The sequence below is a fragment of the Armigeres subalbatus genome, chromosome 1 (assembly GCF_024139115.2).
Source record: "Armigeres subalbatus isolate Guangzhou_Male chromosome 1, GZ_Asu_2, whole genome shotgun sequence".
NCBI classification, from domain to species: domain Eukaryota; kingdom Metazoa; phylum Arthropoda; class Insecta; order Diptera; family Culicidae; genus Armigeres; species Armigeres subalbatus.
This window is the reverse complement of record NC_085139.1, coordinates 105,286,414-105,312,046: the sequence shown is the minus strand read 5'-3', so window position 1 is coordinate 105,312,046 and position 25,633 is coordinate 105,286,414. Positions and strand designations below refer to the sequence as shown.

At 41.4% G+C, this 25,633-nt stretch overlaps 2 protein-coding genes across 2 annotated transcripts; one reads left to right on the top strand and one right to left on the bottom strand.

The window, feature by feature from the left end:
- Positions 1–1,862: 1,862 nt before the first annotated feature.
- On the top strand, positions 1,863–2,729 carry LOC134204242 (putative peptidyl-prolyl cis-trans isomerase dodo). Its single transcript, XM_062679067.1, has 2 exons — positions 1,863–2,116; positions 2,191–2,729. The coding sequence occupies exons 1-2, from the start codon at positions 2,056–2,058 to the stop codon at positions 2,607–2,609; spliced, it is 480 nt and encodes a 159-aa protein (XP_062535051.1). The 5' UTR covers positions 1,863–2,055; the 3' UTR covers positions 2,610–2,729.
- A 36-nt stretch (positions 2,730–2,765) lies between these two features.
- LOC134204229 (protein penguin) lies at positions 2,766–24,269 on the bottom strand. The gene is made up of 5 exons (XM_062679059.1): positions 23,755–24,269; positions 22,463–23,568; positions 22,200–22,399; positions 3,033–3,206; positions 2,766–2,975 (listed from the first exon to the last, which is right to left on the bottom strand). Exons 1-5 carry the CDS (start codon positions 24,156–24,158, stop codon positions 2,802–2,804), a joined length of 2,058 nt encoding a protein of 685 aa, XP_062535043.1. The 5' UTR covers positions 24,159–24,269; the 3' UTR covers positions 2,766–2,801.
- Between the last annotated feature and the right edge of the window lie 1,364 nt (positions 24,270–25,633).

Genomic DNA, 25,633 nt, shown 5'->3' with positions numbered 1-25,633 from the left:
ATTAGTTCCATTGTGACCAATCCGTAAAGATAACAGAGAAACAAATCAGCACCGAGTCCATTAAGTATTGGAATGGTGTTGTCAGGGACTAGTTGATCGATTCTGTTGAATTGAATTAAAAATGGCGATGGATGAGAAAATCCCGACCGAGCATATACACCGGAGCAGATTGAGAATGGAGATTCTGCGAAGAACGGAAGGGAGTGAGGAAAGGAAGGAACAGTTCGAGGAGCCACTTTACGATGCAATTTTCATGCACGTAAGATTGTTTGATGCTGGTTTATGAGAAAACGATTGAGATGGTGAACAGCGATCTCCGAAAGATTTCGGGCCTGGAAGAACAGGATATCAACGTACGACATCCTGACGGGACGAATTATTGCTCCGAGCGTGAACACCGTCATCGAATTTGCCGTTGCACTTTAGTTACAGAATATTTTAATTATACTTAGTTACCTTCTGATGTGAAATAAATCAATAAAATGTAATTAATGTAACCTAAATTTTATGAAAGGAAATAGAATTATTTTTATCAATTATTTTTGACAGATCAAAATCAAAACTATGATTATTAAAACGCTTTTATTCTATTTTTATATACTGGGAAGTTATACTATGCGCTAATAAGTTGAAGTTATACTATCTCCGTTTTGTCCAAGTTTAAACTAATTCGGGGTCAACCAGGCGAATAGCCAGTTAGTATGACTTTTAACCTATTTGGTATGTATTTATTTCTGAGTGTATTGATTGTCTTCAAGTATCTTCAAATAAGTAGATAAGTCTTCAAATATTTTGAAAAGTCTTCAAAATGTCTTTACGAAATAAATGTCTTCACAGAGATTCAAATGTCTTCAAATTGAAGACATGTCTTCAAATCTGGCATCTCTGCCAACGAGGGACCTGCGAGGGAGAGACATACACACAAAAAGTACACTGTAAATGTAGCCCACCATACATATAAGAAAAAAAAGTTGCCTTTTTTGGTCCTATGAGGTTCTCTATGGCATGAACTAATCCACGATGACGTCACGCGCCGATTTTCAGTAAAAAAAACATCCACCGCGGGTATTATGAAAAATGAACCTCTGAACCACTGAAAATTTCAAAATATTTACACTACTAAAAATCCACACATATTTATTGGCAAAAATCCATAGATTTTACTTATGATGTATATCAGCGCACACATAACCATTCTCCACGCGAATTACTAATAAAATATATATCCAAATAAATTTTATGTGTGGTCTCGAATTAGCAATTATTTAATTTATGTGTGGTTCTATATCGATTATATTAGGGTGGAGCTATTACAAAAATTTATAACGGCGACACATCTTATATAAATATTTTTGGCAGTGTACGGAAAAAATATGAGCAGTTTGAGCACTCCAAATAATCTAAACGTTGTTTTCACCTGAATTTTCCAGCCCGGTGGCATCCCTATATCACACACTAGTTTGTTTTGCAGCCAACATTGCGCGACCGTATCCCACTGACAGTTCTGTATCCTAATGAGAATCAAATGTGATGTTTGTAAACAAAACACATATCATGAATTTTACACTGAGATGTTGGCTGCAAAAACATGGCGTCGTGCCACCCACATGGAATTTTCAGGTACATTTTACGTGCTCATGTAGCTGCAAATTCTTTAGAAAATTCAAGTGAATCTTACGTGTCCGATGAATTCTATCCAAAACTCTGGTAGAATTTACCTGATTTTCTCGAAGAATGAAATTTCTATCGGAAAATCAGGTAAAACTGGAAACAACGTGCAGATTTTTTGGGTGAGTATTTTGTGGTAGCTACCTAAAATCCAGTTATTTTTTTAAATCGTGTAAACTGTCCTGAGTGGATTGAACTGAGCGTGCCAAAACATCATCTGTCACTTTCCAAGCAAAATTTTGGAAGCTGCGCGCTTTGCAACCGCACTGGCACGACTTCTGCATCCTCGCAAAAATTTCAATCCCCGTTAATTGCAAAAACAAATCCAGTTTGCAATTCGTTTGGTCTATTACATTTCTCGATTTCAAAACATACTCAGTGAAGAAAATGTCCGAAGGTCAGGAAAGCGTCCCCGAAGGATGGGAAAAGCGTACAAGCCGGTCCACAGGTAGGTAAACGATATCTTCAACGCCATCCGGGAACATGTTTGAAACGACGCATTTCAACCAAATCACCTTCCAGGCATGACCTACTACCTAAACATCTACACCAAAGAATCACAGTGGGACCTTCCAACCAAGCCGGCCAGCCCGGAGCAGGACACGGCCGAGGTGCAGTGCGCCCACCTGCTGGTCAAGCACAAGGGTTCCCGTCGGCCCAGCTCCTGGCGGGAGGATAACATCACCCGCAGCAAGAGCGAAGCCTTGCAGATCCTGGAAGGCTACCGGAAGCAGATCCAGTCCGGCGAAGCGACCCTCCCGGAACTGGCACAGCAGTACTCCGACTGTAGTTCGGCCAAGCGGGGCGGCGATCTGGGTATGTTCAAGCGCGGCATGATGCAGAAACCGTTCGAGGAGGCGGCCTTCGCGCTGAAGGTGGGCGAGATGTCCGACGTTGTGGATACCGATTCCGGGGTGCATTTGATTTTGAGACTTAAGTAAGTGTGGGGGTGTTTAATTGTAGAACGGGGGAGGGATTGTTTGAAGGATATCGCGATTGGGATTGAATATTGTGAGGAAATAAAGTCAGAATCGATGGTAATGGCCATTGAATAGAATAAAGTCTAGGTTTTTTTTCCGAAATAGTTTAGGAAAATGTAGATTTTAAATATATTTTTATTTATCTATTATGAACTACAATTTCAACTTTTCAATTAAAAGTTTCGCTCCCGTGTGAGTTTGTTTCTTGAGATCAGTCTTGACTGATTTCAGTTTCTGCTTTAGTTGCTTTTGAATGGCTTCGGAAGAGTTTTCGAATATCAGCAACAGCAAAAAGCACGGCCGATTCTGTCTAATCCAAGACTTGATCTGTAAAAAATAACGGTTTAACAAAATGAACAAGGATAGGAACAAATAAAAACTTACCACTTCGTCGGTTAGGTTGTCAAGCACGGCACTGCCGAACTGAGAGCTGTTTTCGTCCTCTAGGAGTTTTTCCTTATCAAGTTTGATGAGCTTTTTCAAAGCAATGTGCACTCCCGCGTGCTCCACACCATCGATCAAAGGATTTGCGGCAAGCTGCTTTTCACGGGCTTTTTCCTGTAATTGAAAAGATGTTTAAGGTTTAATTCAGTGATTCACAGTTTTCACATTCCAAGACGTAACACTATTCTTCGAATCAGTGCTTCTTAAGAGAGGTGCATAGAAGTTCGATGTCGGGGTTGTCGATGTCAAAATTGCTCATCTTGAAGTTCGTTCGTTTGAGGTTCTGGCGGAAGGGTCAGCTTCTCGGAAGCAAATAGATAAATATGTGTGGTTCAGACAAGGTTTGAATCAACGATTAGGTTTGAACTCGATTGCCTAAAAAAGCAAAACGTAACCAGCATCCGTCGAATAACTAGAAAAGTAGTTATGAAAACTCATATGTGAATATGTACGTTATGTGGAAGATATTGATTTGGAAAATGTATTGGAGGTAACCACTTTCCCTTCGATGGGACTCGAACCCATGACCCTACAGTACGCTAGACTGGTGTTTTAACCAACTAAGCTACGAAGGACCTCCGTCGGCCTTCGCAATGAATCGCCTACTTTGAGCGTGCTTACAGCGGCACAGAAGGAGTTAACTTTCTGAAATCAGTATGGCGAAAGGCATCTACGGTTCGATTACTCGAAATTAAGCACCTTAATCGAAAAAATATTTGGTAGGCGTAGTAGCGGACACCATCCTTCATAACCGGTACCAAATAGTTTTTCATGAAAAATTCCTAATTTTGAGAAAACCCACGTTAGATGTCTTTCGCCATACAAATTTCTGGCGGTTAACTCTTGCTGGCTATTTTGCGCATATACTATAGCGCCTGGATGTGGCAGCGGCGAGTAGAAAATCAGCCACTGCCAATAATTCATTAACGTAAATTAACGTCCAAATCGGGTGGTTTAATCCCCGGAAATAGGCAATTAACTTTGATTGAACTGAACCTGAGTTGCGTGCTCTTGCCTACGCAATGCGGTCGGGTCTGAGCTTGACGACCGACTGGCAAATAGCTTACACAACCTCACTTGATCAGTACCGTTGCTGATGAAGAATGTGTATAGCCGCCAGACATTCTAAATACTCACGCTCCTCTAATGTGGACGTGTACAATACACATGTGGAAGTATTGGCTTGAGAAATGGATTGCAAGTGATTTGACTATGCGTCCAATTTGGGAATCTCGAGCTCGTTCAGTAGCCGCTAGGTTGCGAAGGCCGACGGAGGTCCTTCGTAGCTTAGTTGGTTAAAGCATAAGTCTAGCGTACTGTAGGGTTATGGGTTCGAGTCCCATCGAAGGGAAAGTGGTTACCTCCAATACATTTTCCAAATCAATATCTTCCACATAACGTACATATTCACATATGAGTTTTCACAACATTGTAAATAAATGTCCAAATTGGGTGGTTTAATCCCCGGAAATAGGCAATTAACTTTGATTGAACTAGAAAAGTAGGTTAGGAGCCCACAACAACGGTGATTCTCACCATAGGTGGAACTGCCATACCGACCACATCGCCATCGGTTACCAGCGTATTCGAACCAGGCCGTACTACCCTGCACCCATGGTATGTTATCTGTGTTACCAATTCGGCCACACAAGTCATAAGTAACAGAAGCAGACCCCGACGTGTGACAACTGCGACCAGGTACATGAAGTTACGCAAGGTGTACGATGTTTAAATAAGTTTTCGAAAGCTCCAACCTATCAGCGAAGCTAGACACCCTGCCTAGACAACTAGTTGTAAAAGATGCCCACATAAACAACCTTGAGGATAAAGTTTGTTTGAATGGAAAATTATGAACGAGAACGGTTTCCCTGGGATTTCGGCTAAACACTCCAGTTCGTTCGAATAGCACCGGGGACTAAGACAAGGTGATAAACTTTTGTGCCTGTGGAGAGTCGGGTGTAACAGCCGGGGTTCGATTTTCAATCAGTCAATTTATTTGTTTCGCAGATAACATGGACATTGTCGGCCGAATATTTGCAAAGGTGGAACTGTACACCCGCCTGAAATGTGAAGCAATAAAAGCTGGGGTGGTGGTTAATGCATCGAAGACGAACTATATGCTTGTGGGCGGAACCGAGCGCGTCAGGGCCCGCCTGTGAAGCAGTGTTACGATAGACGGGGACACCATCGAGGTGGTCGATGAATTCGTCTACCTTGGCTCCTTGCTAACGAAGGGGGGTCATCTGTGGAAGTCAGGCCTACTATGGGCTCCAGAAGAAACAGCGATCAGCGGTTCACCACCGCACCAAATGTGTCATGTACAAAACGCTCATAAGACCGGTAGTCCTCTATGGACATGAAACTTACACCATGCTCGAGGTGGACTCGCAAGCACTCGGAGTATTCGAGAGACGGATGCTTAGAACCATCTTTGGCGGTGTGCAAGAAGACGGTGTGTGACGGCGAAGGATGAATCACGAGCTCGCCCAGCTCTATGGCGAACCCAGCATGCAGAAGGTAGCTAATACGATGGGCAGGGCATGTTGCAAGAATGCCGGACAGCAACCCTACAAAGATGGTGTTTGCTTCTGATCCGGCAGGTACGGGACGGTGTGGAGCAGAGCAAGCGAGATGGGCTGACCAGGTACAAAACAACTTAACGAGCGTGGGTGCATTCGAGGATGGAGAGACTCAGTGTTATCTGTTTAGGGGTCGTACACATATTACGTAAGCATTTATGGTGGGAGGGGGGGTTTTTCTTTTTCTTATGCACCATATAAATAAAAAATAATTTGTATGAAAAAAATTTTACATGGGGGGAGGGGGGGTCGAAAAAGCCCGAAAAATTGCTCACGTAATATGTGTACGGCCCTTTAGATGTTAGCTAAATAAATCAAATGAATCACTATTCTCCCCCCATGGAGTGTCATTAGTCATACTGCACAGCTCCTCAAAGCAAGCTCTCTTACTAAGTTTGATCTCGTAGTATAGAGTTCTGCTCGCTGTCTTGAACACCTGGATTCTTTCGATCCTATACACTTCGGTTTTAGCACGTCGCAATTTTCTTTTAGTTCTAAGACAAGTGCTGCAAAGATCAGCAATCGTGTTCGTCCGCCAATAAACCGGTTGGTTTAGTCCTCCTTGGCATTGTTACGTCACAAGCTAGTGTCAGGACATCGGATAACTCGTTGCCGCTCAGGACAAGAGCTGGATTTTCTCATCGTAATGATTCCTTCAACGGTTTAAACTAGGTCAACTGTATTGACCCGCCTTGTGGTTCTATTGGGGATATATTTGATCATAAAACGTACTTCCTGATGGACGCTCGAAATGTACCCTTAATAATCCCTCCATTCAGGGTCTGCCCTCCATCCCGCACTGCAGAAGGTCACATCGATTCATGACTCACTTCTCGGACCTCTGAAGGTGGATACCTGCCTCTCGTATACAGGACCACGTTTGATTTGTAGCTGCTACACAAGTAAACGCCATTTACTTCGGCTATTACGAAACACTTATCGTCAGGAGATGAAACTATTTCTTAGATTGGGTACTTCCAGCATGCCCAGATTGACCCTGTTCAGGACTTGTCCGAAGAAGAAGAAGAAGAAGAAGAACCAGCATATCCGAACTCGTATGGAAGCCGGACAGGCCAGCCCACCGATGGGTTTTTGTTGCTTACGCCAAGAGCGCAGATCTATTTGACAAGTCAAATCGATACACAATTGATACACAATTCTGCGCATCATCCTGCTTCAGGACGAGAATCATCTCATCCTTTTGCGAATACAGTTGACACGTCTGAACATGCACGTAAATCGGTTTTTTTCCATCGAATTTCTGTGGTGTATTTGCCAGGTTCTGGTCCAAGCGTAACATATTGTCCTTCTGCGTCGGATGAAGTAAGAGAACCGGTGAAAAATGTCAAACCTGCTGGGTCGTCGTAATGCGCTTCTGGCGCAAATGAAGTGGGAGCTTGCATCAGCCGAAAGGCTCAACGAACGGAAGGCATCTGTCGGGGAAGCAACGGATTGATTGGAGCAGTTAGCGGAGCTTGCTATAAACTTCCGGCAAACACAGAGTCAAACTGATCCGGAAGCCATTGCAACGGTGTACAATTTTCGAGAAGAGTTTTTTACATGCTATTACCGAGCGAAAGACATCAATGATCAATATGTGAGCGAATTGAAGGGCAATATTCCGGAAGACGAAGTTTTTTCGAACCCTAGTGAACGAACGATAACTGGTTCCTGCAAGGACCTTCGTGAAGCGATGCAGATGCTTTTGGAGACACAACGAGCGTTGCTGTTGAGTCAGTCGGCGTCAAACCGGAATATCAACCAGATTAGAGACAACATCAAGATAGCTGGTGAAGAACAGGTGCCGAACCGTGCACACCTCTAAAAGTAAAGCTGCCGATGATTAGTCAGCCGACATTCCGTGGTGACAGAAAATTATGGAGATCTTTCAAGGACATCTTTGAGACGACTATTCACAGCCGTACGGATATAAAGGATTCAGTGAAGAAGCAGTATTTGGTATCGATTCTGGATGGTGATGCAAAAAGATTGGTTTATTCGTTTCCAATTTCGGATGCCAACTACGTTGAAGCATGGGATACGTTAGCGAACTTTTACGACAAAAAAAAAGTTCACAGTTTTCGCTCTGATTCGTGAATTTGTTGAACAACCAGAGATTCGTATTGTTGCATCTTCCAATCTACGGAAACTTGTCACTACTTCTGATGAACTAGTCCGACAGCTCACCGCGTTGTGTGATGAATTTAATACTCGTTCATACTGATTCATCTTTTATTGGAGAAACTGGATAACGAAACTCGATCTCTTTGGGCGCAAAAAATCGTCGATGAAGAAAACCCAACATTTGAGGATTTCCTGAAATTTCTGGACGATTGGTGTGACGCGTTGGAGACGTGTACGGCGTTTAACAAAAAGGCGCAACCAGAAGGTGGGAAGAAAGGTTCAGTGAAGAAAACACTACAATCGGAAAAAAAAGATGACAATGTTACATGGAACAATGGAAGGAAAAAAGTGCGCGAAATGCTCCAGTGTCGGAAGTATCGGTTCTACCTACGGCGTTGATATACGTGAAAGCATCGGATGGCAGATTCGTAAAGGTTCGGGCGTTGATCGATTCCGGTTCAGAGACGTCGTTGATTTCAGAGGCAAGCGTCAATAAACTGCGTTTGTCACGATCAAATGGCAAAATTGTGGTTTCTGGTTTGGGGCAGCAACAAGCAGGAAAAACACGTGGGAACGTAGAACTGGCAATAGCAAACCGTTTCTGCGAAAAGGTTATTCTAAGAACCAGGGCTTTCGTGATGAACAAGCTAACATCAACACTACCGGCGCAACAATTCTCGCTTAACTTTTCAAAAGGTCCTAAGTAACATTTTTTTCATGAATTAATTTGAGTACTGCAATCAAAAGCTTTCATGTTGTTCTGTTGATTGCGCTATTCAAATTAATTCATGAAAAAAATGTTACTTAGGACCTTTTGAAAAGTTAAGCGAGAATTGAGTTTAGATCCAGTGTTTTTAAGCGATGAAGTACAACGGAACCTCGCAGATCCGGAGTTTGATCGGTCGGGTTCTATCGATGTCATCCTGGGCTGCGATGTATTTTTGCTCATTCCCAAAGAAGGTCAAGTACAAGACAGGTCATTTGTACCAGTCGCCCAGAATATAATATTTGGACTCATCGTGTCAAGGAATCAAGCGGTCTACAGAGACATACAGAACAACTTCGCAGTCATAAATTTGCACACGGAATTGGACATCGTGCGGTTGATGTTGCGACAATTTTGGGAGCAAGAGAAGGTACCGAAGGCACAGCAGCTCACTTCTTCTGAACAAACAGCGGTCACCATATTCAAGTCCACCGTATCACGAGATGAGATGAATGAGCTCAGAGCAAAGGCCGAGAAAAGGCAGATAACTGAAATAATATCAAACTGATAACAGGATTAGTTATCCTTATTATCATCTTGATATTTAGTTATCAATTATGTGATGTACTGATAACTGAATAATAACGAAATGTATTATCAATACAAATTTGGTATTTTCTTCTCTATTTCGCGTCGTTCAGATATCGGGCTAAGCATTCTATTCTTTCAAATATATTGGACAGCGCATAAAAAAATCTACTCATCAGCTTATTTTTCGACGCAACCAAAAATAAGCTCCAGATAGGCGCCTAAGAAAAACATACCTGTAGCAAAAAAGCTACTTTGATAATTTTGAAAATTTGACCGCCACGCGGTGGTTTGTAGCGATGAATGCCAGATCTGTAGAAGCCTTGAAAAAAATGATCATGAAAGATGTCAACAAGGCACAATACTTCTGCTAAATGTACCCGGCCAATGCTATGAATAGTGTGACAAGAGCTGTTTCCAAACACTGAACTGAAATTTTCGTCTAAGCAGACTGTGATTTTCCTCGTTACTAACGATATCTACTGTTTTGTTTATTTCTCTGTCAACATAGGAATTTCCACAAAAGTTGAAATTTTCCTATCTGTTTTATACTCTGCTTATTAACTTTACTTTCATTTCAGGTGTTGTTGAATAATGAAATATGTATCTGAGAACCAAGCGTTGTAGTTTGATAAGTACTTAAAATGGCCTTGCAGCTCCCGGAACATATGATCCAAGGGCATGTGCTCATTCAGGAACGGTGAATAGTCTTGACTAACCGCAATATAATTCGTCTTGGGATCCACAGTGCTTATGTATATGGGGAAGCGGAAAATTTAACTGGAAGCGGCGGATAATCAAGAAATTTCAACGTTCTGGTGTTTTGTGGAGAAAACAATTATGCTCGCACTTTAGTCGATTTATTAATGTGCTCAACCAAAGAGTAATTGCTTAACTACTGACAGTTTGAACCTAACGAGCAAGATCATCTGCAGTCAAACCTCCAATAGTCGATGTTAAAAGGACGATGGGAATATCGAAATGTGAAATAGAAAATCATTTGGAAGGTGTTTTAATGGACCATCACAGTAGCCCAAAAAATATGTTTAATTAGTCGACCCGGCTGACATTGTAAGCGAAAATGCGCGTTGTGGACTAGGTAGCCATACGAAATGGCCATGGCCCCAGGCTCCCACATAACCTTATGTACCAAAATCAACCTTTCTTGTACATTTCGGGCCCCCCGAAAACTGTCCGGTCCTGGATCATCCACCGAATAGCAACATTTTTTCATAGAATAATTCTTCCTGGGATCAGCAGTGTTTATGTTTATATATGCATATGAAAACATGAAACATTTCACTGTGAAATGCAAGGCTGTGGTTTAGTTTGAGTAAAACCTATAACCGAAATCGATTTACAGCATGGTGCTGCTAGCAACCTAATGATTGATAATATAAGAGAAAAACAAACCTAAGCCTATTATTTAATTGGTCACAACTGAAAAAAAAAATGTATTTAATAAAAGGACGATCCTAATAGATTGCTGATTCGCTATTTTGAATGAAATTCATTTCGGTTATCATTTTTGCTATGTTGACTTGTAATTCAACCAGAATAATAACAATTCTAGTTATCAATATAACTGGATAACTAAGTTTGTTATTAATAAGTTATTCTGCTTTGCACTCTGTCCAGCCGACTGTTATTTACTTAAGTGGTATGGTATCCTGATTTGATAATAAATAGTTTTCAGTAAATACAAGATCGTAGAAAGCGTAGTGCTCTTCTCTCCTGCTCCTCAAGAAAGCGTAATTGAGTGAGTGCCTAGAGACGACGCCGTACAATCATTCCATTCGAGTTCGAATCCCAGTGAATGCCAACATTTTTTTCTCAATGCTTAACGAAGTCGACAAAGAAGATTTAAGTATTTTGGGGTCTGTCTCATTTGGAGAATTAAACTGAAATTAAACTCAAAAGTGACATTTCAATAATTATCAAATGACCCTACTCGCAGAGCAAGATTACTTTTGACAGATATCGAATCATTTTGCATCGATGTCTTATTGGAATTGCTGGGTAGCACCAGCCATTCTTGTGACCGGGTTATTTGCTAATTTTCGAACTGTCACTTTTAAGTTTAATTCTCCAAATGAGACAGACCCTTGGTCGATAAAACAGTGATGGCTGATAACTAAATAATAACTAAATTAGTTATTTGAGTGAATAACATGTATAACAAAATGTGTTATCAATTTGGTATCAGTGATAACTTAATTTTTTTTCATTTAGTTATTTCAGGAGCAAAATTATGGTATCATTTTTGTTATGTTGGCTGTTAATTCAGCCAAAATGATAACAAATTCAGTTATCAAAATGTCTGATAACCGGATAATAGAATTTGTTATCAATAAGTTATTCATTTTTGCTCTGGAGATGGGACGCTTTATTGTGCGACTTCCGTTTGACGATGCGAAGCCGGAGCTGGGTGCATCATTCGCCGCAGCAATGAAAAGATTGAGATCTATTGAAAGGCGTTTCAAGCGGGATCCCGAGTTTGGAAAACAGTACTCAAATTTTATCAGGATTGTCGCTGAATGACCGGTTGCTAACGGGTCCAAATGTCAATCAGGATCTTTTCTTTGTTTTTCTACATTTTCGAATGCACAAAATAGCGATAGCCGGCGACGTAGAAAAGATGTATTGCCAAGTTTGGATAGGTACATCCAAGTGATCGTGATTTTCAGCGAATCGTCTGACGTGATAATGAGGATCAACCAGTGAAGCACTATCGACTTTGTACTGTAACGTACGGTACGCGGTCAGCGCCTTATTTAGCCATCGAAGCGATGAAAGAGGGCTGCAAGAAGCTACAGCGCTGTGTATCCAGAGGCATCGGAATCAGTTATCTTTAACACGTATGTCGATGACTTCTTGTCTGGAGCACATAGCAAGGAGGAAGCTATACAACGCTCTTCGTTGAAATTGAAATCATTGAAATCTTGGAGTCAGCAGGTTTTAACTTGGGTAAATGGTCCAGTAATTGTGCGGATCTGTTTCAGGAAGAGAACAGGACAAAACAAAACCCATTGAGTGTAAATGCGGTGGAACATTCAAATGCTGCCAAGGTTTTGGAAATTCAATGGATTCCTGAAGAGGATATTTTCACTTTCCAAGTCCAGCTTGAAGTGCATAGCGTGAACACCAAACGGCAATTACTTTCGGACGCATCAAAACTATTCGATCCTGCCATGTCTTGAGCTCAATGCAGCAGTCTTGCTCACATACCTCATGGAACGTATTTTGAAAGCTTTACCAAATCTTAAGGTGGTGCCACAGACAAACAGACATAACACTCATAAAATTCTCATCGTTCACTGATTTACTGGTCAATTTAAATAATCATTAGTTGGCCAATCGATCACCAGTGGCGCGCGCATCGGGTTTACTCAAGTTTGACGTTTGCTCACTAACGCCATCTGGTTCGTGATTTGCCCCACTACGTGAAAACAACAGATGTCGTTAGTGTTTGTACGACGATGAATTTCATGAGTGAATGTTCAATGTGTTATGTCTGTTTGTCTGTGGTGGTGCCATGGGCATGGACAGATAGTACAATTGTTCTACAATGGCTATCTTCCCACCGCGCAAGTGGAAAACATACGTGGCTAATCGAACATCGACAGTTCTTTCGGTTTTGCCTCGTGAACGTTGGAATCACGTGAGCAGTGCAAAAAAACCCCAACATATTGCGCTTCTTGTGGTTTGACACCCGACGAACTAGTAGAACACCAATTGTGGTTCCAAGGTGCAAACTGGTTAGGAGAGGAGGACGAAAAACAGTGGGAAGCAAGTGATGGTAATTTGAAGAACATTCAGCCGCTACTACACTGCTAAAAAAGTTTACACACACAAGACTTTGAAGTATGCTCTTTTGACTATAAAGTATTCAATTATGACTTCAAAGTACGCTCTTTCGTGGGAGAATGGGACTACACACAAAAAGGAATAAATATTATGCATAATTATGACTATCATTTATTCACAAATGATTAACATTTATGCAAAAAACAGGAAGAGTGTGTAAAACTTATCATTTTTATGCATCAAATTTTACTCCTTTTGTGGGTAGTCCCATTCTCCCGCAAAGAGTGTATTTCTGCCAAAAAAAGAGCATACTTTCAGCTGTGCGTGTAGAAAAGCGTAAAGTGAAAGTGGTGCACACATTGGCCCAGCCGCTCAGCGATTACTACGCTGAACGAATAATTCGCGACGATCGCGACGATAATAATGGGCGACGATCAAATTTTGCTTTAATAGTACGTTCACTTGTAGTTTTCAATAGATCTTTGCAAGCATGGAAAGGAGAAAGGTTTGCTATACTCCATTGCACGGTGACGTCATCACCTCTCCTATCTCTTTCCCACCTGAAGGAAATTAGAAAACAACAGGACCAGCTCCTGTCAAATTTGACAGGTAGTGGTCCCGTTGTTTTCTAATTTTCTTCAGGTGAGAAGGAGATAGAGAATATCCGTGCAATGCCCTATTGGTATTACACCAGATGAACTACAAGCAGTCAAGAAAAAACCGGCACGATTGCCTCAAGAAGAGATTGTGCCACGTTTGGCCTAAAGTCGTTTGGCCTAATGCCGTTTGGCATAGTCGTTTGGCTTAAAGTCATTTGGCCTAATGGTTGTTTGGCTTAAAGTCATTTGGCCTAATGGTTGTTTGGCCTAATGGTCGATTGGCCTAATGGTCGTTTGGCATAATAGGTACATATCGGTGTTGAACTTAATCTTAACGATTGTAATATATAGTGTTATATGAAATTCTTTTTGTAGGTGCAAAATAAAGCCATGTGCATGTGATCAAAAAGCGAAATACAAACTAACGTTAAAATATTGCAAATCACTTTTGGAATATATAAAACGAACAAAGGTATAGCACAGATAACAGATATTGAAGCTAGAACAAATTTTATTGAAAATCCTGTGTAAACTTTTGAATTGATATACGTTGGCCCACTACTGCCATCTACTCAACTAATTGCGGCAGTACATAAGGATGCAGCTGATTACCAACCGTCGAACGCAGCCAATGAATTTGACAGCCGCATTCGGGCTGCGTTTTCAATAGCAATGATCCTTGCGCCATCTCCAATCGATTGCCAAACGCGGTCCCAATTTAAAATACATTTGAATTAACGGTTGCGAATGTTTACACACGTATCGGATGCCAGCCTCAATATCTGTTATCTGTGGGTATAGCAAACAATGAATCAGATATGTTTTGGCAATGTCGACATATGAAAACAGTATAACTTGAAAAAACTGATCATGCTTCAAAGAAGGCATCAACATTTTTGGAAAATGCTTGTCATGTGCAATATCAAAGCAACATGCAGTAAAACTCGAAAGAACAGCACATGCTTTGAAGAAGGTGTCAACCATATTGTAAAGATTATGATTCCTATACAATGTCAAAACTGTAAAACTCAAAATACAAACCCCATTCGATTTTGGCATCACGTTCGGAACATTTATGTTGCCAAAATCGAATGGTGTTTGTTTTCTTATTATACTTTAACATTTCTTCACTTTTTGTGACGCTAACCACACTGTGACCCTTTTTACATTAAGATACTCATTTTTCTTATATTTATGTGGTAAAACTATGTTGATTTTTCTCAAAATTGAGCCCACAAAATTTTATTTCGAAATGAAAAGTGAAATGAAACCCAATTTTAATCATCTTTGAGGGGAATTGATTATTTTTCGACGAAAACATTTTGTTTTATTTTAAAAATCAAAATGTTTATCCAACTTTTTTTTTTCAGGCGGAATATACATTGAAGAAAGTGAGTTTCCAAACAAAATATCAAAAACTTTACTTCAGACAAAATTCGACTAAAATTGAATTAAATCGCATATCAGCAGAATGAACCCAAATAATGTTGTTATACACCAATAATAGTCATGTGGATTTCCAAATGTAGCATGAAATAAAATATTAACATTTTCACATAATTTACTAGAAAGAATAATTTACGTTTTTCAAATCATGCCAAACGACCATTAGGCCAAACAACCATTAGGCCAAACGACTTTAGGCCAAATGACCATTAGGCCAAACGGCCTTATGCCAAACGTCATTAGGCCAAACGACTTTAGGCCAAATGACCTACAACCCAAGAAGACGTTTATAAGCAAGAAATGCAGGTCCTAGCGAGAGGAAATACGCTTTCACCCAAGAACAAACTAGCATCTTTGTATCCTTTCTTGGACAACAATGGCACAATGCGTATGGAAGGTCGTCTTCAGAACGCACCCTATGCTTATGACATCAAACACCCAATAATTCTACCTCGTGATCATCGAGTAACGGATCTCTAGCTGAAAGACCTACACTTACGTAACCTTCACGCAGGTCCGACACTGCTAATACTTGTGACACATATATGATACCAATGGGTCTGTTCAAATATTACGTAACGCAATAGGGGGTGGGGGGTTGTTTTATTTTTGTTACGATTTGTTACGCAAAATATAGGGGGTGGGGATCCTTCGAGAAATTGTTACGCGTAACAATGAGAAAAAATATTTAAATTTTTCAAAAAATAGTTATTGTCTTCAAAATAGCATAAAATACACAAAAAATAATAATTTACTGTATCGTGGTTCAAATTCTACCAAAAACAAGATTTTTTCAAAAAAAATGTATTTGTTACGCGTTACGCATGGGGGTGGGGGTAGTTCTAAATTTTGTTACAGATTGTTACGAGGGGGTGGGGGGTTCTTAAAAACAACGTTTTCCGCGTTACGTAATATTTGAACAGACCCCAATATCACTGTACAGCATAAAATCATATGTCTGTCACCCAGAATCACGCTGGTATCACGATAGCACGATGATTTCCGTACCCTGCCCTTCGACCGTTGTATTGTACGAAGCAGAACATAATTTGTTGTTTGAAATGTCAAATACGCCGTTTGACATTTGAAATAAAAACAAACATTTGCAAGCTGACTGAGTAAAAATCGTTTTTCTGCAATTCCGGTTGATATTTTTCACAACATTGGCAAAGTAATTATTCGTAAGCCTATTATTTGCTTCAATTATGCTCTGAAGATGTCTTCCTATTGATTTTGCCAGTTCTTGGGTTGTTTCCGGGAAGATCTACCGTCACTTTTGCATGATATTCTATGGTTTGAGTTCTGTATCGTGGGATTTCGAACATTTTGTGCAAGGATCCCATGGGTTTTAATTGGAATGAGGTCTGGGGATTGGAAAGGATGTGGGATCTTTGATTTGCCATTAGTCAGCATATATTTTTTTAGATGGGAAAAATGTTTTGTACCGTTGTTTTGAATTAATTCAAAATTGGATCTATGACTCAATTGAACGGTGCTGGCTTTATCCTTCAAAATGTCCAAATGAATTAAACGACCAGTGCCGTTTGCACTGAAATCAACCCAAACCATAGAATAGAGTGGTTAACGTCCGCAGAAATAATTGCCCTGCGGAACATTTGCAAGAACTCGCATATTTCTGCTAAAATACCTATACGAAGGGTGATGCACTCTCGAGCCTACTGTTCAATATAGCGCTCGAGGGAGCGATTAGGAGAGCTGGTGTGCAAAGAAGCGGTATCATTATCACAAAATCGCACAAAATGCTCTTGGGAATTGCGGACGATCGATATTATCGGAATTGATCGCCGTGCCGTGGAAGAGGCTTTTGCGCCTTTTAAGAGGGAGACAGCGAGGATTGGACTCACGATCAATACCAGCAAAACGAAGTACATGGTCGCTGGCAATCAACGTGGGTTCATTAGTGGTGGTGGTAGCGAAATAGTGCTGGATGGTGAAACATTTGAAGTGGTAGAAGAATTTGTGTATCTTGGAACATTAGTGACGTGCGATAATGATGTTACCCGCGAGGTGAAAAGGCGTATTGCAGCTGCAAATAGGGCTTATTACGGACTTCGTAACCAGCTTAAGTCCCGTAGTCTGCAAACGAAAACAAAACTCGCGCTGTATAGTACTCTGATTCTTCCGGTGGCTTTATACGGCCATGAGACATGGACGTTAAAGGAGGCTGATCGGAGAGCTCTCGGAGTGTTTGAGCGTAAGGTGCTGCGGACAATACTCGGCGGTAAACAGGAGAACGGTATCTGGCGGCGTCGCATGAATCACGAATTGTCTTCTTCTTTTTATTGGCATTACATCCCCACACTGGGACAGAGCCGCCTCGCAGCTTAGTGTTCATTGAGCACTTCCACAGTTATTAACTAAGAGGTTTCTGAGCCATTTTTGCATTTGTATATCATGAGGCTAACACGATGATACTTTTATGCCCAGGGAAGTCGAGACAATTTCCAACCCGAAAATTGCCTAGACCGGCACCGGGAATCGAACCCAGCCACCCTCAGCATGGTCTTGCTTTGTAGCCGCGCGTCTTACCGCACGGCTAAGGAGGGCCCCAAATCACGAATTGTACCAGGTGTATAAAGGGCTGGATATTATTAAGCTTATGCAACACGGCAGACTACGGTGGGCTGGTCACGTTGTTCGTATGCCGGAAGATCGTCAAGCGAAGATAATATTTAGTAGAGAACCCGGAAGAGGCCGCAGGCTTTGTGGAAGGCCGCGTACACGATGGCTTTTTGCAGTTGAAGAGGACCTGAGGGCGCTCAATGTTCAGGGCGACTGGAAGCGATTGGCCCAGGATCGAGTCCAGTGGACAAGGATACTCCATTCGGCGTAGGTTCATCGAAGAGCTGTAGCCCATCAAGTATCAAGTAAGTACCTATACGAAGAATTAGAAAACTATGACGTTTTCATATCGATGAATGAACTGCTGACGCGAACTCACAATTCTCGCGTGATTTTTGAAAACGTCGTAAGTCCAAAAGAGAGGCTCTCTTTGTTTACTTTCTCTTTCGATTATTACAAAGCCATACCAGCATTTACATTGGATTTTCCAGTACCGATTTGAAGAAAATAGCTTTGTCTAGTGTGCTGAGGTTAAAATATTGCAACAAATTTTAAACTAGGCTAGATATTAGCAAAAGAGAGCGTAATGAAAGAGAGTCTCTCATTTGGACTTACGACGTTTTCAAAAATCACGCGAGAATTCATTGAAAAAATATGGGAAAATATTGTGTAATACTCATAAAAATTACAGTAACAGTTTATGATTTCTATATTTTCGGCGTAGCACCAAGTTAGAATTCGGAAGTCGGGACTTCCGAACCGAACTTTCTTCCGAAGTTTTATTTGTCAAACTGATTGATGCGTTGTTTAGCGCATCTTTAGGCGAATCCAGCGCACTACTTCCGAAGTTGTGAAAGTTGCCTGTATCTGGAGAAAAATCCAACTTCGCTATAAAAAGCGGTATAAATTTATTCCGTTAGTAGTATTATTAGTATTTATACACAATACATTTCGATGAAGAATATGGTAGAATGGTAGTAGAATCAGTTTCAAAACAAACTGTCAAATAGATACAACGGTGAAAAAAAAAAGATGTATGTCATCTTGCCACTGTACGCGTACAGCGTGATACAAAAATCGTTGTGCGGAAATCATATGTCTGTCGATAGTATTCCGTGTATAGTTGAAAATCGAAAATTTGTTTTCAATAAAATGAAATATTTGCAGTTATCAGACGTCGCAACTCATTTCTGATTAGTGCGCATGATAATACATCCATGCGTGCATGATGCGCACTACTAATGAAATATTTCAAATTGTCGCGACTCGCGTCGCAGCGCGAGTGCTCAATCGCGCGGTCCGGTTGGGGTGCGGCCCGACAATATAACAGCTACTGTGAACCAGCACTATTGGGTCATTGGAATACGAACAGCGGTGCGACGGACAGTACATAACTGTGTTCGTTGTGTAAGGCTCAAGGGACGTACTGCAAGTCAACTAATGGGATCACTACCAGTGATGCGAGTGATGGCAACGAGCGTTCGTTGATGTCGGCGTAGATTACGCTGGCCCATTTTTGATTCAAGCTTCCTGTGTCCGTGGCATCAAGACAACCAAATCAGGTGTGCATGTCAACGAAGGCAGTGCTTAGAGGTATCCAGTAATTTATCTACACCCCAATTTGTCTATGCTCTTAAGCGGTTCATTGCTAGGCGAGGTTACCCGAAACAGATATGGTCCGACGGGGCTACCCCAAATGGCATAATTCCATTTGGCATAAGTCCGTTTGGCATAATGCCATTTGGCATAACGAGTTGAATAGCCAAGGGCCATTTGGCATAAAGACCATTTGGCATAACGACCGTTTGGCATAATAAAGAAAAATAGTCATAATGATTTTAGGGCCATTTGGCATAACGACCATTTGGCATAACGACCATTTGGCATAATGACCATTTGGCATAATGACCATTTGGCATAAAAATTAAAAGAATTATAAAAACTTAGACTAATGAAAATTAGCATATGTTCCGTGGTTCGCCGTGCTGCTTCTGATCCTGCTTATGAGTTGCTTCGTAGCTTTGGCATTACAATCACCTTTGTATACAATAGAGCTGAGTAGACCGAATAATGCTTTGGCAGTTTTCACAACATTTTCACGTTTAAAATGTTCGACCTTGTACTTTTCCCATGATCTTTGTTTGCTTGAAAAATTTACAAAGCGCGCCGCAGTATTTTTTGTTTCTACGGCATGTTGTGACCTGTGTTGGAGTGAAAGTGTGTGTGTGACAATTCTTTAAAGTCATATTTCTTTTGCCTTATTTCGGGTAAATGCGTACTTTGAAAGAAAGAGTCATCTACTCTTTTTCTTCATCCCGGGCAAATGCGTACTTTGAAAGAAGGAGTCATCTTCTTTTTTGCGGGGAAATGCATACTTTTGAAGAAGGAGTCATCTACTCTTTTGCCTTATTCCGGGCAAATGCGTACTTTAAAAAAAATGAGTCATCTACTCATTTGCCTAATTTCGGGCAAATGAGTACTTTTAAAGAAGGAGTCATCTTCTTTTTTGCTTCATCCCGAGCAAATGCATACTTTTAAAGGAGTCATCTACTCTTTTGCATTATACCGGGCAAATGCGTACTTTTAAAGAAGGAGTCATTTACCCTTTTGCTTCATCCCGGGCAAATGCGTACTTTTAAAGAAGGAGTCATCTTCTTTTTTGCTTCATCCCGGGCAAATGCATACTTTTAAAGAAGGAGTCATCTACTCTTTTACATTATTCCGGGCAAATGCGTACTTTTAAAGAAGGAGTCATCTACCCTTTTGCTTCATCCCGGGCAAATGCGTACTTTTAAAGAAGGAGTCATCTACCCTTTTGCTTCATTCCAGGCAAATGCATACTTTTAAAGAAGGAGATATCTTCTTTTTTGCTTTATCCCGGGCAAATGCATACTCGCAATCGTAAACAATGCCTTTTCCTGCAAATTTCTCAACAACTAGGACCGCTCCCAGCTAACAATCACTTGGAACTGGTGGCGCTCCGCGCCTTCTATCAAACAGAAGTGGAAAATATCGCCAAAAGTCTTTAATCTTTCTGTAATCAGCAGAAGTCAATGTATACGTTTGCGACTTTCGCCCTTAAAAAACAACAATGTCGATATACTCCTACGATTAACCTTTTTTGTGCCAAATGGTAATTTTGCTAAACGGCCCGTTGTATTTAATTCATTTTTCAAGGATTATGCCAAATGGTCATTATGCCAAACGGTCGTTATGCCAAATGGCCTCGAGGTACCCAACAAATTATGCCAAATGGTCGTTATGCCAAATGGTCGTTATGCCAAATGGTCTTTATGCCAAATGGTCTTTATGCCAAATGGCCTTTAGACATTTAAATCGTTATGCCAAATGGCATTATGCCAAACGGCCTTATGCCAAACGGCATTATGCCAAATGGCATTATGCCATATGGGCTTCCCCCTGGTCCGACAATGCCACGAATTTTGTCGGAGCTGACCGTTATCTCCAATCAGGAGCTCCAATGTGCATTGAAAATAAATAGCAAGATGGCGGAACAGTTGTTATCTAATTTGAGCATCAAATGGATATTCAATCTACCTTCTACTCCTTACCGAGGAGGTATTTGGGAAGCTGCGGTGTAAAGGGTGAAGGGGTACCTCCTTGCAGTCAGGATCTGAAGCAATCACTTATGAAGATTTAACAACAATACTCACACAAGTGGAGGCTTGCCTCAATTCACGCCCCATGTATGCCATCTGGTTGCCGCTTGGCCAAATACAGTATATTTAGCACTGGTCGATAATGCTTCCGTGATGATGATTTTGAATGCATTTTGTTCTAAGTGGGACGTCAGTTAATAATTTTCTGTGCTAATAACTTTGCCGGGTAAACTCTAATCTTCTCATGGCATAACATTCTTTCTTAAATTTTGCAAGAACTAAATGCGTATCATAGTTCTTCATCGTAAATGGTGCCATCTAACTGAAAATCACTGTTTTTCGATATTTCTCCGTACATTTTTTCATATAAACTTCCAACGAGTTTAGCACCGCCCAAACGTTAACCGATTTGGCTGAAATTTTGTTCAAAGCATCAGGACATCAAATAGGACGGAATAAAAAGGCGGCTCATTAAAAAATTGAAATAAGTTCCATACTAATTTGAGCCACCCTAGTGGAGAATTACATACGGAATCGGATCAGCAGAATTGGTCGCAAATATAGGTTCAATTTTTTCAAATAATTGTTACAGTAAGCTTGATAAAAATGTCATTCATATTCACCCCTAAGGCTAGATATTTTTAACAATACATACACGGGCCCTCCTTAGCCGTGCGGTAAGACGCGCGGCTACAAAGCAAGACCATGCTGAGGGTGGCTGGGTTCGATTGTCTCGACTTTCCTGGGCATAAAAGTATCATCATGCTAGCCTCATGATATACGAATGCAAAAATGGTAACTTGGCTTGGAAACCTCGCAGTTAATAACTGTGGAAGTGCTTAATGAACACTAAGCTGCGAGGCGGCTCTGTCCCAGTGTGGGGATGTAATGCCAATAAGAAGAAGAAGACATGGGCAAAACCCGAACAATGGTCCTCAATTTATAATTGTGAACGAGCTCTAAAGCCCCCAGTTAGTGAGCAATTTCAGACTGACAGCTTTGACTACTACTTGAAGTCGAGTTCGTCTTCGTTATTCATTATGTTTTATACATACCTTATCCTCTGCAAACGGACTCTTTTTTATCTTCCTTATTCTGCCCGTTTTTTTGCCATCAGCTCCATTGGCTGCCTTTTCCTCCTTCGGCTGCATTACCGCTCCCTCCAGATTCACTTCGTTTTCTTGAACTTGCCACTCCGGATCCGTCACCACCTTAGCCAATCCTAAGTGTACCTTACGAAGATGTTCTCCCGTTACTGATAGGAAAAAAAAAGTATCACATAAAACCAAACTTTAACCAACGAATTATTCAAACGTACGATTTTTCACAATCGCCGCCGTCAGCAGAGCCGTGTGTCCACCTCTCAACCAAAAGGGTGCATTACTCTCCACCGCCGTACTGAAAGCTCCAACTGCCGAAGCAAACACCTCTTTCCGACGGATTTCCTTGTCCTTTTTGCTGTGCACCAGATACCCATCCAGAATGTCGATCTGCGTCGGATGGATCAGATCCTTATCGGCGGGGGAGAAAATCCAACCAACCACCTTTCGGCCCCACTCGCCACTGCCGACTATGGCTTCCACGTGCTCCATGATAACCGATACCACTTGCTTGCCCAGAATTACGGTGTCGTCGTAGCAGTTCAAAATGCACAACACTAGCCGGTGACCGTGCTCGTGAACGCTCAGCTTTTCGACGAACTGCTTCAGGGTTTTCAAGGCGGCACGTCGGTCCTTTACCACCGAGTTGAGGAAGCAGAATATGGCAGCCGACGTGCCATCCTTTGTACTGGAGATTGCGGCCAAATGTGGAAGATATAACTCGATAACTTCATTGCGCTCGACCTCTCCGGCTGACTGGAGGAAGTCCATCAGCAGCGTGTGAAGCAGAGCATTGTCGGTCAGTTGTTTGTTAGCCGCCTGAACCAGGTGACCTTTGACCGTCGAAAGGACTGTTTTCTTCATGTAGGCATTCGTCTCCCAAGTGTCCTTCATACAAGTGACATTTTTGTCCTTGGTTTGCTGATAGATTTCCGAATAGAATGCCTGCCTCATGAATGTCTTCTGCTCAGTGGTAGCATATTCGTTGTACACCGAATCTACAATCGCACCGGAGAACGTATGATTGGCCATTTTTACCACGTGTTTGATCATTCCGTCAACGACCTTCGCCCACAACGGCTTTGTGCCGTTCTTCAAAAGGCTGGTAACGCAGTGATGGCCGTACTTGGATGTGGATAGCTCATAAAGATCCGGAATCAGCTTATCCGCAATCTGCATGCGAAGATCTTCCGAGGCATTCTTGATCATACACTGAATAACCCGAGCCGTATCATGGCTGGTGGCGATTCTGCTGTATGTGTTGTCCTTGTTTAGCTTTTCGTGTAAGTCCGCTACCATTTTCTCCTTGTTGTCCGCCGTTTTCCTGTAGGTTAAAATTTTTGAAATAATTCAACCGAACTACATAATGCGGAATAATTTTCTTTATTGATCTACAAATACAGTTTAATAAAATCAAAAGTAATTCAGCAAAATAGAGGGTATAATAACAGTAACAGTATGGGACTCTAGGCATAATAGTGGCAAAATTGTAGCAACATAAACTACTTACCTTTTAAGTTTCTCGTAAATCTGTTTGACTCCCACGCTCAACTCGTACAGATCCTTGGTTTTATTTTTACGCCGCTGTTCGCGCAATTCCTTTTGTTTTGCCTTCAAACTATTCCAGTACTCACGTTTCGATTCTGGAGTGTTTTCAACGAAGACCTTCTTCTCCTCGCCTTCAGTATTGCCATGTTTACCCTTGAAATCCTTCTTGAATCCCTCCTTCTTTCCGCCAGCACCTCCGGTGGTGAACTTTTTTTGGAACTTGCCTTTTTTATCATCACCGACTTCACTGATCGCTTTGGTGTAGCTCTTTGCCTTGGATTCTGGAGCATTACTCTTTTCGAATTTCGGTTTTTTGGTCACCTTAGTGGCTTCACTATTTGCGGAACGTTTTTTGGTTCCGATCATGATGAAAAATCACAAAATTAGAAATAAACTGAAAATTAAATCAACGTGGAAGCCAAGTGAACCGAACTGCGCTACCCGGGAACATGAACAACAAAAACACGTTTTTGAGCTTTGACAGTTTTGGGAGCGGCGAATAACGGAGAAAGCCAAAACACGTGCAAAAACAGAATGCGAGGAATGGAGAATCGAAGAAACACACGGAAACAAAATTACACAAATTCATGTTGAATTGGGTTGTTCGGTGTACATTTATGAGATTTGACGAAGGACTCCAGCTTTCCACGATCGACATAATGGGCGCGCAGATTGTGCCACGTTTGGCTTGGTCTTACATCTGAGTTGACTTGTCAAATTTTGACATATACTTGAAGGGAATACAGTACACCCCCGCTGATCCGACAAATGTATGGCCGGACTATCGAGGTTTCTCTCGTTAATCCGACTGCCAAATCCATACAAATGAACCAAAACAAAACTGACAGCATAATATGTTTAAATGGGTGTTGATACTTTTTAATCCGGAAAATTCCGAATTAGCGAGATCCGGACTAACGAGTCGTCGGATTAGCGAGGTCCGGATAAGCGGGGGGAAACTGTATCTAGAAATATAAAGGGTTAGAAACAAATATTGAAGAATAGACGAAGAAAGTGCACGATTAGACGAATTTGACAGGATATTTAAAAAAGTGTTAAGTCATACAAGTTTAATAGGGTTTTTTGGCGATTTTTTTTCCAAAAAGGTGAGTCCCCTTGGTTTCTAACCCTTTATATTGTCGCGCTTATCTTTTTTTAGAATGCTGCGGTGGTCTTACACTCGCAGGCTCGACTGAACCTCACCGGGAGACAGCAGGCCAGGCCAAGGGCCAGGTGGACTCAAGAGGCAGACACGAGACGCTGTCGCCGTCGAAGCGACAGACGCTATTCCACAGGGAGAAGGATAGATTTCCGTAGTAGGTCAGAAGGAGAAAGCTGAAGCGAAAAGAGACAAGGAAAATGCTGCAGAACAAGAAGAAAAGTCTCCACATCATAAAAAGACGCCGAAGGGGGAAGTTGTACTATAGTAAACGTGTTGCTACCGAAGGCGAATCATCGCGCCTGGCAACGCTTCCACGGTGACAACCAACGTCATGAATACGTCACATCAAAACAACTTGTCATAACAACAAACAAAAGATATTTTAGTTACCAGATAAAGATTGTCGCTGTCGTCGCTGTCCGGAACATCTTTTGCTGGCGAGGATAGGGGAGCTAAATGTCAAAGAAGGAAAATCCATGCGATTTGACAGGTATGTACCACACATGTTTCGGACAGCAGAACAAAGGGAACAGTAGCGACAATCTTTATCTAGTAACTAAAATATCTTTTCAACAAACCCTATACTCAACGTGGTTGTGAATTTTGAAGGTTTTAAGATATCCAAATCAATTTCGTTACGAAAAGGTTGTTGCTAAAAGTATTTTAAATCTACCAGCCC

What these genes read in the sequence shown, in the direction of transcription:
- LOC134204242 (XM_062679067.1), top strand. Translation starts at nt 2,056, where the DNA reads ATGTCCGAAGGTCAGGAAAGCGTCCCCGAAGGATGGGAAAAGCGTACA. An exon ending in GCGTACAAGCCGGTCCACAG is followed by an intron (nt 2,117 to 2,190) that starts GTAGGTAAACGA and finishes ATCACCTTCCAG; the next exon opens with GCATGACCTACTACCTAAAC.
- LOC134204229 (XM_062679059.1), bottom strand. Translation starts at nt 24,158, where the DNA reads ATGATCGGAACCAAAAAACGTTCCGCAAATAGTGAAGCCACTAAGGTG. An exon ending in GGCGGCGATTGTGAAAAATC is followed by an intron (nt 22,400 to 22,462) that starts GTACGTTTGAAT and finishes TTTTCCTATCAG; the next exon opens with TAACGGGAGAACATCTTCGT. An exon ending in GTCCGTTTGCAGAGGATAAG is followed by an intron (nt 3,207 to 22,199) that starts GTATGTATAAAA and finishes TTTCAATTACAG; the next exon opens with GAAAAAGCCCGTGAAAAGCA.